The 11,271-nt window shown below is 45.4% G+C and overlaps 2 protein-coding genes across 2 annotated transcripts; one reads left to right on the top strand and one right to left on the bottom strand.

Annotated features, from left to right (window-relative positions):
* Positions 1-838: 838 nt before the first annotated feature.
* LOC143903242 (E3 ubiquitin-protein ligase rnf146-like) lies at positions 839-1,706 on the bottom strand. Its single transcript, XM_077416698.1, has one exon. The coding sequence runs from the start codon at positions 1,439-1,441 to the stop codon at positions 989-991; it is 453 nt and encodes a 150-aa protein (XP_077272824.1). The 5' UTR covers positions 1,442-1,706; the 3' UTR covers positions 839-988.
* Positions 1,707-1,762: 56 nt separating this feature from the next.
* Positions 1,763-3,076, top strand: LOC143903244 (uncharacterized). The gene is made up of 2 exons (XM_077416699.1): positions 1,763-2,694; positions 2,768-3,076. The coding sequence occupies exons 1-2, from the start codon at positions 2,522-2,524 to the stop codon at positions 2,904-2,906; spliced, it is 312 nt and encodes a 103-aa protein (XP_077272825.1). The 5' UTR covers positions 1,763-2,521; the 3' UTR covers positions 2,907-3,076.
* Positions 3,077-11,271: the final 8,195 nt, after the last annotated feature.

Raw genomic sequence — 11,271 nt, 5'->3', positions numbered from 1 at the left:
GAAAATAAAACATTTATATATACATATATAGTTTATTTCAAAAAATAATAATTTTTCTGGTGTCGCGACCACCAGTTAAATATTTTTAATACATTTTGCAACGCGCAATTCTTAACATGTTTTTTGCATCTTACAGTATTAGTAACATCTAGATTATTTAAAGATTCGATATCTTCGTAATCTGCATCCAAAGTCTCAATTTTTAGATTTTACTTACGCCATGAACATTTGGCATAGTTGAGAATACACATTTTCAACGCAATGTTCTAGTTCGAACAGGAAGAGTACGGTTGACGGTTTCATGTACAAGCTGGTGCCGCACGACGTCAATTTTACAACATCTGCGTCGCGTATTTTAACGAGTTCCAAATCTCGAAACGCTAGCGATGATGGTGCCGGCGACTGCACGAGTCGCTGAATACCTGCACGTTTTTCGATGAACGTCCCCACATTGCATGAGGCAGAATTATCCGATTGCCTCGGTTATCGCCAATAAGTATATCCACAGAGGACACAGGTCCAGCGTTGATTCCAACATCCAAAAATTTATATGCGGTCGATGTCAAGGCAAATCTCTTTCCTAAAATACGAGGCGTGTAGCGGGGTTTATCAAAACTGAAAAAATACAATTATGTTTATAAAAGTTTTTTTTGCACAAGTATATACGAAAATTAGCGGTACTTACTCATTGTGCTGTTTCTCGCACGTGACTCGATCACACGCTGAACAATATCGTGTGCAATGTTGAACGTGATTGTGCATGCATGTATATACCCGATATCAAGTATTTGTATAATGCTGTATGAAACCAATGAATATAGTTGAGTATGTTGTTAAATATTGGTTTGGAAGTAGATCTTCGATCTTAACGGACAAATAATCCATTTTACAAATGTTATTGTACACCCGAGACACCCTTGCACGGAGCATTTTTTCTGTCACGTTTGATATTACGTTTGTAACGTGGGTTGTATTTTCTATATTGACATTACTTTTCAAAGTCAATTACGTAAAGCATGCCACAGATCAAAAGTTCGCATTGCGCGTCCCCTAGTTTGTAAATAGTCTCCAGATCATTGCTTGTCCTCGGATCATATTTCCACCAACCATTTCGACCTTTGTAAAACCATTGGTACTCTTCCTCGGGATGTTCCGACTCCTTCTGAAGCTCCTCCACTTCCACCAGCTGAGGTCTCTCGAGAAAATCCGATGGGATGTCTTGACGACACATCGGACACCGCTTGCTCTGATTAGCGACACCCTTTACGCACAGATAGCAGTATATATGGCTGCAGGGTAATCGTGCTGGATGGATACAAGGCTGCAGGCATACTGCGCATTCTGGCACAACAGTGGGACCTTTCTTTTCCTCGGAATCCTTATCCTTCTCTTTAATGCCGCCACCAGATTTCTCCGGCACGTCGAGCTTCGCTTGCGCCATGGCAGGACGAGTCGCGCGACCGCCGACAGGGTCAGAGTCTCATCCGACGAAGCCCGATACAGCTCTCATGCATGAACGACATAGTGCAAGTGCACCACCCGTTGAATAATAAAAAAGATAGTACACACTCTTTTGTATGTAAATTTAGTACAACGATTTCCTCACGCGACACTATTCTTTCAATGACTTCTTTACCACCATCTTCTTCATCGCTGAAGTAATCACTGTCGTCCGTTAACGCGCGATCCATATCGGTATTATTGTCATCTCGCAAAAGTATTTTTTTCAAATCGGTGTACCGACGCGTAGACTTTCAAATCACAGACTGTGATTTTGACTTGCTTTATTCTTTTTATATACTTTTTCTATTGCCTTTTCCTCTCGTTCCCACTAGAGCATCGCGTATTGTTTCTTCTGTTTTAGTGCATGGTGTGCATACACTGCAAATTTTTCAAGTTCGCATAAATCAATGGAGCGATATTGTTTTCAAGAACATGTCGCGACATGTCTCGCGATGATTTCATCGAACACGTGCAAAACTGCAAATTTTGCAAATAGCGCCGATGTATGGCTGCTGCAATTATACAGATCAAATCACCGAAAGTTAATGGTATGATATCGTTTTCAAGAACATACGTGTCTCGCAATGTTTTCATCGAACACGTGCAAAACTGCAAATCGTACATTTTTCGATAAAAAAGCAAACGATGCATCATTAGTAGGATATAAAATGACGAATCTGGGGGATACGCTCAGTAGTCGAGAATTGGAAGTCGTGAGTACAATAAATTGTGTTAGAAAAAAGATCGTGTAATAACATGTGTTTTGTAGAATTACTGCGAGAAATTAAATTGAAGAGAGCGGTGATAAACGTGCAATCAATAGACAATGCATGTTTCACATGGTCAGTGGTGGCTGCTCTGCATCCAGCCCAAAGAAATGTAGAACGGGAATATTCGTATCCACATTACACGTCGGTGCTAAATCTTACGGACATTGAACTTCCAATTGAATCAAATTAAAAATTTTGAAAATTACAACGACATCTCCATCAACGTATTTAGCATCGAGAAAAAAAACATGGAACTTACAATCCTGCCAATACGGGTTACCGATCGAAAGATGGACAGACATGTAAATCTGCTGTACGTGCATGACGATAACGTGGGACATTTTGCATGGATTAAGAACCTATCCCGCCTCGTGAGCTCGCAAATCAACAAGCACCGTGGTCGGAAATACTTTTGCGATCGGTGAGTATACATCCTAATAAATAATAAAAATAATTTTTACGTAAAAAATATATAAAAAATTCATTATTTACAGATGTTTGCACTATTTCTACACGAACGAGAAATTGGAAGCCCACACCGTCGACTGTCGGGAGATGAACGACTGCGCGATCAAGTTACCGAACGATAACGACAAATGGTTGGCCTTTAAGAATCACAGCAGGCGTGCATAAGATCCAAACAATACAAAATGTACACCTTGTCCGAAACGAAAATAGCTCTAAGTCCGTACGACGATAAGCGATACATTTTACCCGGTTCTACCGAGACGCCGCCATGGGGGCATTATAAAATGCCATCGTAAATATATATTGTAATTACATTTAGATATGTATGAAAATAAATGACTCATTTTTGTATGTATAATATGTTTTTATATTGTAATAAATTTTTACAATACATTATTCTTGTGTATCCATAAATTATGTGAATTATCAAATCCTAACCACTTTACATAAACCTCATCCCCCCTTTTACGCAAAACTTTTTCAACGAGATGCACGTCGGGATTAGCAACGCGATGTAACTCGTATTCGTAGAACCTGCCGGCGACGGGTTTTCCGCAGGAATCTTCCAATAGATACGTCACGGGATTAGTTTTCAGCACTTTGACGATTCTAAACACCTCCGTGGTCCAATTTGGTGTGTGTATCCTTTCTTGAAAATTGTCTTGATTTTACTCACGCGTACCGAGTCGCCCACTTTGAATCGCGCGGGAGCAGCAATCTTTACGTGGCTGTACACCGTTGTTAGGAGCTTGTCGGCGATCGCGGTAGGGATGGATCGCATGCCGATAGTTCGATGCTTTCGCGCGTTGTAATCCGATACGAGACCCGGCAGCGAGTCAATCCATTTGTAATTTCCATTGCGCGTAAACATTTTCCACATGTCGTTCTTGAGCGTGCGATTGAATCGTTCGACGACCGATGCCTTCATTACGGAATAGGTCGAATAGTGATTGATATTATGTTTTTTCAAAAGTTACAGCACGTTTGCGTTGTAAATTTCTTTCCCCTTGTCAGTCTGCAGATTTTTCAGGCATCTCCCGCCGTCTCGAATTATTTTCACAATCGCCGTAGTAACCTCGGTTCTGCTCTTGGCCTTTTGAGCGGTACGGCCCATGCGTGCTTGCTCAGCACGTCGATAACGGTGAGTATTTAGCGGTAGCCTTTGTTGAATCGCGTGTATGGGCACATCTCGACCACATCCGCCTGCCACAAGTCATCGTATCCGCGCACTATGACGCGTCTTCGCGAATAATTTTTTCTCGCAGGAGCATGTAATTTTTCCACCAGTCTCTGTTTCTCAGTTGATTGCTTCTTATTAGCCATGACGATGACGCGCAACTGACGCAGAGATCAGATGTACGTTCTCATCTGTTCGCGATGATTTGCAATTACATCATGAATCATCTTTTAAATTTTTAAAACGTCTTTAAAAACATCGAGTTTTTCTCAGTTAAAGTTAGTTAAAATTGGATACATCGGCGCTATTTACAAAATTTGCAGTTTTGCACGTGTTCGATGAAATCATCGCGAGACATGTCGCGACATGTTCTTGAAAACAATATCGCTCCATTGGCTTATGCAAAATTGCAAAATTTGCAGTGTATGCACACCATGCACTAAAACAGAAGAAACAATACGCGATGCTCTAGTGGGAACGAGAGGAAAACGCAATAAAAAATATATATAAGAAAGAATAAAGCGAGTCAAAATCACAGTCTGTGATTTGAAAGTCTGCGCGTCGGTGCATCGATTGGAAAAAAATATAGCGAGATGACAATAATTCCGATATGGATCGCGCGTTAACGGACGACAGTGATTACTTCAGCGATGAAGAAGATGGTGGTAAAGAAGTCATTGAAAAAATAGTGTCGCGTGAGGAAATTGTTGCACTAAATTTACATACAAAAGAGTGCGTACTATCTTTTTTATTATTCAACGGGTGGTGCACTTGCACTATGTCGTTCATGCATGAGAGCTGAGTAGGTAAGTAACGGAAGTTCTGGACCACATACCGAGGGCGAGGGGGGGTGAGGGGCAGGGAGGAACCGCGGGCGGGGGGGGGGGAACCGCGGGCGTAGGGGGATCGCGGGCGGGGGGGGGGGAACCGCGAGCGGGGGGAGGGGGAACCGCGTTTTTTCATGCGCCGCGGGATGGGGGAGGGGGAACCGCGTTCTTGGGCGCCGCGGGGGAGGGGAAGGGGGGAACCACGTTTTTTGGGCGTCGCAGGAAGGGAGGGGGAACCGCTTTTTTGGGCGCCGCGGGGAGGGGGAGGGTGGGAACCGCGTTTTTCGAGCGCCGCAGGGAGAGAGAGGGGGGAACCGCGTTTTTCGGGCGCCGTGATTTTCGGCGCCGCGGGGCGAGGGGGTCCGCGTTTTTCGGCGCCGCGAGGCGAGGGGTCCGCGCTTTCCGGCGCCGCGGGGCGACCGCGTTTTCGCCGCGGAGCGGGGCGAGGGGGTCAGCGTTTCGCCGCACCGCGGAGTCCGCGTGACGTCACACGCTCCCGCTCGCGTTGTCTCTCCATCGTAGATGTCTCCCCCGGTCGCGCGCGTTTTCTCGTTCGCGCAGTCTCTCTCCCGCCCGCATCATCTATCTCCATTCACCTCTTCTTACCTATCCTCTCTCACTTGCATCATCATATCTCACTTGCCGTCTCCACCATTCGCCTATCTATTTGCGTATTATTTGTCTCCCGCTCGCGGTCATTCCTCTTCTTAGCTCGTATTCATGTCCTCTCTCAACAGTATCTTAATTCTCGAATAATTCTCATTAATTTATTTAAATAAACCTGAGGACAATATCGCAGCGTAATCCTAAAACGTCTTTCAAACAACTATCAAACAACTAAAACGTCTTTCAAACAACTATTAAACATCTTTTGAACAACTATCAAACAACTATCAAACAACTAAAACGTCTTTCAAACAACTATTAAACAACTAAAACATCTTTAAAAACAACTTTTAAACAATTAAAACATCTTTAAAACAACTAACAAACAACTAAAACATGTTTAAAAACAACTATCAAACAACTAAAACATCGTTAAAAACAACTATCAAACAACTAAAACATCTTTAAAAACAACTAAAACATCTTTAAAAACAACTAAAACAACTATCAAACAACTAAAACATCGTTAAAAACAACTATCAAACAACTAAAACATCTTTCAAACAACTATCAAACAACTATCAAACAACTAAAACGTCTTTCAAACAACTATTAAACATCTTTTGAACAACTATCAAACAACTAAAACGTCTTTCGAACAACTATTAAACAACTTTTAAACAACTATCAAACAACTAACAAACAACTAAAACGTTTTTCAAACAGCTAACAAACAACTGAAACGTCTTTCAAACAACTATTAAACATCTTTTGAACAACTATCAAACAATTAAAACATCTTTAAAACAACTATTAAACATTTTTTGAACAACTATCAAACAACTAAAACATCTTTCAAACAACTACAACATCTTTAAAAACAACTATAAAATAATTAAAACATCTTTAAAACAACTATCAAACATCTTTTGAACATCATTGAACATCTTTGAACGTTTAAAAATTCAATATTTATTATATTTAATACAATTTATATTTTAAACATTATTTATATTATAAACACCATTTCTATTATAATCATTTAGGGAGTAATATACATATTATATTTGCGATTTAAATAACAGAAGAAAATGATAAATTTATCTGACAGCGTTATAAGCATCTTAAGTACGTTGTGTGTGTGTGCGTGTGCGTGTGCGTGTGCGTGTGCGTGTGCGTGTGCGTGTGCGTGTGCGTGTGCGTGTGCGTGTGCGTGTGCGTGTGCGTGTGCGTGTGCGTGTGCGTGTGCGTGTGCGTGTGCGTGTGCGTGTGCGTGTGCGTGTGCGTGTGCGTGTGCGTGTGCGTGTGCGTGTGCGTGTGCGTGTGCGTGTGCGTGTGCGTGTGCGTGTGCGTGTGCGTGTGCGTGTGCGTGTGCGTGTGCGTGTGCGTGTGCGTGTGCGTGTGCGTGTGCGTGTGCGTGTGCGTGTGCGTGTGCGTGTGCGTGTGCGTGTGCGTGTGCGTGTGTGTGTGTGTGTGTGTGTGTGTGTGTGTGTGTGTGTGTGTAATAAAGAGTCGGAGGGGGGAAAGAAAAGGGGAGAAAAAAACAGAGAGGGGAAAGAAAAGAGAGAAATGTTCTTCTCCATCACTTCTTATTCATCATTTGATCAGAATGATCTGGTGCTAACGGTTTACAGGGAACATAATAAGCTCTAAAGCTCATAACTGACTATAAACACTTTTTATTCATCATCACATTATTAAAAGCCGTGAGAACTCGGAAAGAATCTCAGTTCAGTGCGTTTCAATCAACATTCCACTTTTAAAAAAGGCGTGTTACCTGAGTGAATTTCGTTTGTATCGTAAAATTGAAGCTTCTTTTCCGCGATGCCGATTGGCTATCTCGATTGATTGCCGCGCCGCGAGCTTGCTTCATCCCGTGAGGGACTGTCATCGCGAAGTAGTGTGGCGAGTTTCGTGCGTGTAGTGCGTCGTGTGTGTCGTGATGTGACAGCTCGCGTCGTGTCGCGAGGTTAATCGTTCCGCGTCGTGTCGCGAGGTTAATATTATTATTAATGTGATCTCTCATCATTATTATAAATATGAAATTGCTTAATTCTGAATTTCGGTCGCGTCACGCAAGGATCGAAGTGCCACGCGAAATATCAGCGGATCGGAGATAGGTAATTATAATGACTCTTTCTCTTCTAAAAAGGACATGTCGTAGGTATTGTTGTCACTTTTCCGCGATGCCGATTGATTCTCTTGCTGCGCTTACTTCATTTGCAACTGTCATTGTATATTTCGACAGTTGTGTGTATCAAGGCGGGTTAATAGTGTAATAGTAATAGCATAACGTTAAAGCTAAATAGCGCGCGCGAAGCGCGCGCGTCTGTAGTGTCTAGTAAAAACTGAAAAGTGTTTCCGTTTTAATAGCTTATTTAGCTAGTCAACAGTTTGCCAAAAGTTTTCCCCGGGGTTCCGAACGATCTTAGGTGCATTTTTTATTTGTATTTATGTCTAGAAAACGTATGGAATAGGTTTTATTTATTCCCCCAAAGAGCAAAAAATTGGCTTTTTTTAACATTGTCCTTTATCTGACAGCGTTATAAGCATCTTAAGTACGTTATATGCATAAAGTTCGAATTCCACATTAATTAATTAATTATTCAAAAGTTACACAGTAATGTGGAGATATTGCGGGAACAGGGACAAAAGCCAATCAAACATATAGTATAAATTGTGACCAAAGGTTCTTTAGAATAGTTTATTGTAGTAGTTTATTAGCAGTACAGAACTATCTACCGATTGCACACAATAATCTCGACATAAGACATAAGCGTTTAAACTTAAACGTAATTTTTCCGCTCTTTGCGCACGCCGCCAATGCATCGACGCAACACACATGGGTATGACAAGCACAGTATACCCAACAACATACAGAACATCAATAATACAATATACAATAGTCATCTTGTTCGAAATCGAACTGCTGCCAAAATGATAGCAGAATTTCTCGAGCAACGTAATCGGATTATTTCGAATATTTCAAGCTAAATGTATTCTCGTTTCGAAGAATAAGTGCCGTGTCTCCGAGAAGTTGCGAGAGATCATAAACAGTGTCACGCTGTTTCCGCGTGTACCGATACGCTCCCTTTGTCTCGAGAACCTCTAAGCGAGAGGTAAACGCTCGGGACACAGGAAGAGACAAATACCAAAACAGCTGATCGGTCGTCGGCCCCAAGGACTGCTGAAATTGTCGAGTGACGTACGTCTCGAAGGGTCGATTGCCGATTGGTCCAGCGAAATTTCGGAGCGCGAACGGGGAGGCGGAGTGCGAGCTGATAAAAGCTCCGGCCCTCCGCGCGCCAAGGGACATTCGTTTTCCGAGTCATATCGAGAGAAAAGTGAGAATTGCTATCGACGACGATACCGAATTAGCGAGCTATTGCGATTCCGCGTCTCGTTTTCAACTTCGATCGGACTCAGCGCTTTTTCGCTGCTCTCGGGATTCAGCTCGTGCTTCGAGTGACGGCTCACGCTTCGCGCATTCGCCCGCAAGAATATCGAATCTCTATTGTAAAATAGCTGTAAATATAGTTTGTAATTATTGACTATTATAGACGTTGTTATAAAAGGATAAACTTTATTGACCTTTGAACGCTAAATCCCAAGCCCATTCGCGCACATTTTTTGGTCCTTCGAGCCGGATATCCGTGACCGGTATCCGCGAAGTGTGTGAGTGGGAATTCCGGTGAGCTTCTCGTGCTTCGAGTGACCGCCGAAGAACAATGCCTATCGACACCGAAACTCTGAGTCGCTCGCAAACCGAGCTGCACGGCCGCATTTCGCGTGCTTATGAGAACTTGAAAAAGTCGGGAACTACCAAGGTCACCCTGGGAGTGGCTGAGGCTCGTCTCCAAGGACTGGAGTCAAACTGGGCTAAATTCGAAGCCCAGCATGAGTCGATATTCGCCTCGCCCTGGGAAAGAATTAAGGAGCTCGACTACGTCAAGCAAAGCGTGTTCGCTCTCGCCGAGGAAGCTTATCTACAACAGAAGGGCATCTTCCTGGACCTCATACGGTCATTGAAGGCGAAGGAAGACGCCGCAGCCTCGACGGCCGGTCAGGAGACAGCGACGGTGACTTCTCGCACAGCGCTGCCTCGCATTCAGCTGCCGGAGTTCACCGGGAAGTACGAGGACTGGCCAGCGTTCCGGGACCTGTTCCTGTCCATCGTCGGCAAGGACACGGCGGCGACGCAGGTAGAAAAACTACATTATTTAAAGAGCTGCCTAAAAGGTGAGGCTGAATTGCTTATTCGGAACGTGACGACGACCGGTGAGAATTACGAGCGCGCGTGGAACCTGCTTAGTTCGTATTACGAGAATAAACGCTTGCTAGTGCGCGCATATCTCGCGAATTTCGTCTCCTTACCGAAAATGAAGAGTGAGTCCGCGGTCGAATTGCGCAAGATATTCCACGGCGTGAAGGCAACCGTCAGTTCGCTGGACGGGATCGGCCGACCCGTGAGTCGCTCCGAGGATTTGTTCGTGTACCTCGCCGTCGAACTCCTCGATCCGCGTTCGCGTCGCGAGTGGGAAACCTTAATTAGTGAGACCAACGAGCCGCCGACGTATTTCGAACTGGAACAATTTCTCGACCGCCGCTTGCACGCGTTGGAATCGATGCTACCCGTTAGAGTGGACAGTGCCGCGAATAAGTCGGGAAACGGAACGGCGAAATCGGCTCGGAGTCATCTTGCGACTAAGCAGGGGGGTAAGTCCGAGGGCAAGCGTGGCCGCTGCCCGCTCTGTACTAAGGAGCACATTTTAATGTTCTGCGACGAATATAAAAAGAAGACGGCTCAAGAGCGACGGCAGTTCGTCGAAGAAAAGAGCCTATGTTTCAATTGTCTCGGTCGACACAAGGTGAGCGAGTGCGTCGTGAAGAAAAACTGCTCGGCGTGCGATGCCCGTCACCATTCTTCGATCCACGACGCGTGCCGCGAAACCGAAGTCGCGAAGACGTCGCATGTGGTACGCGGAGCTCCTGTTAAGCCGGTGGCCGTGCTCCTCGCCACCGCTCGCGTTCGCGTCGCCGATCACTTCGGCGCCTGGCATTCCGCGCGCGCTTTGGTTGACCAGGGATCAGAGATTTCGATGATTTCCGAAAGACTCGCGCAGCAGTTGAAACTTCCGCGATCGCCCGTGTCGATTTCGGTCTTCGGGATCGGCGGCCAAAAGACTTGCACGGCGCGAGGCCGTGTCTCGCTGTCAATGTCGCCGCGGTCGGGTGGAGCAGCCATGGCGATTTCGGCCATTATTCTCCCTCGTCTCTCTGCTTACGCGAGTGGAACCTCAGCCGTCGCGATGTCCTGGGCGCACATTCGTGGCCTGAGTCTGGCAGACCCGGACTACTCCGCGCCCGATGCTATAGACGTGCTACTCGGAGCCGACGTCTACGCCGCCATCCTCCGACAAGGGCTCCGTCGGGGTGGCGATGGCGAACCAGTCGCCCAGAATACGACGCTGGGCTGGATAATCTCGGGCTCCGTCGGGGAATCGAGCGCTGGCCATTCGGCACAGGCCTTCCAATGCCGGGTCGAGGAGGATCTAGCGGACATGGTTCGCCGTTTCTGGGAGCAGGACGAAATTCCGTCTACGAGCGTGATCCTCAGCCAAGAAGATCGGGAGTGCGCGGAGCATTTCGCTCGCACGCATAGACGCAACGCCTCCGGTCGGTACGTCGTGCGTCTTCCCGTAAAAAGTCCGTTGCCGGATCTCTCGGACACGCGTCGCGTAGCGGTGCGGGTGTTAAAGCACATGGAAGGAAGATTCGCGCGGGACGCCTCCTTCCATGCGTTATACCGCGATTTCATGCGTCAGTATGCCGAGCTGGGGCACATGACGCCGATTCCTCCGAACGCGAAAGGGAACAGCAAACCGCGTTGCTACCTTCCGCACCACGGCGTGATGCGAGA

The sequence above is a fragment of the Temnothorax americanus genome, unplaced genomic scaffold (assembly GCF_048541705.1).
Source record: "Temnothorax americanus isolate GAGA-0224 unplaced genomic scaffold, ASM4854170v1 Scaffold44, whole genome shotgun sequence".
Lineage (NCBI taxonomy): Eukaryota > Metazoa > Arthropoda > Insecta > Hymenoptera > Formicidae > Temnothorax > Temnothorax americanus.
The sequence above is the reverse complement of the archived record's forward strand: the minus strand, read 5'-3'. Positions and strand labels throughout refer to the sequence as shown.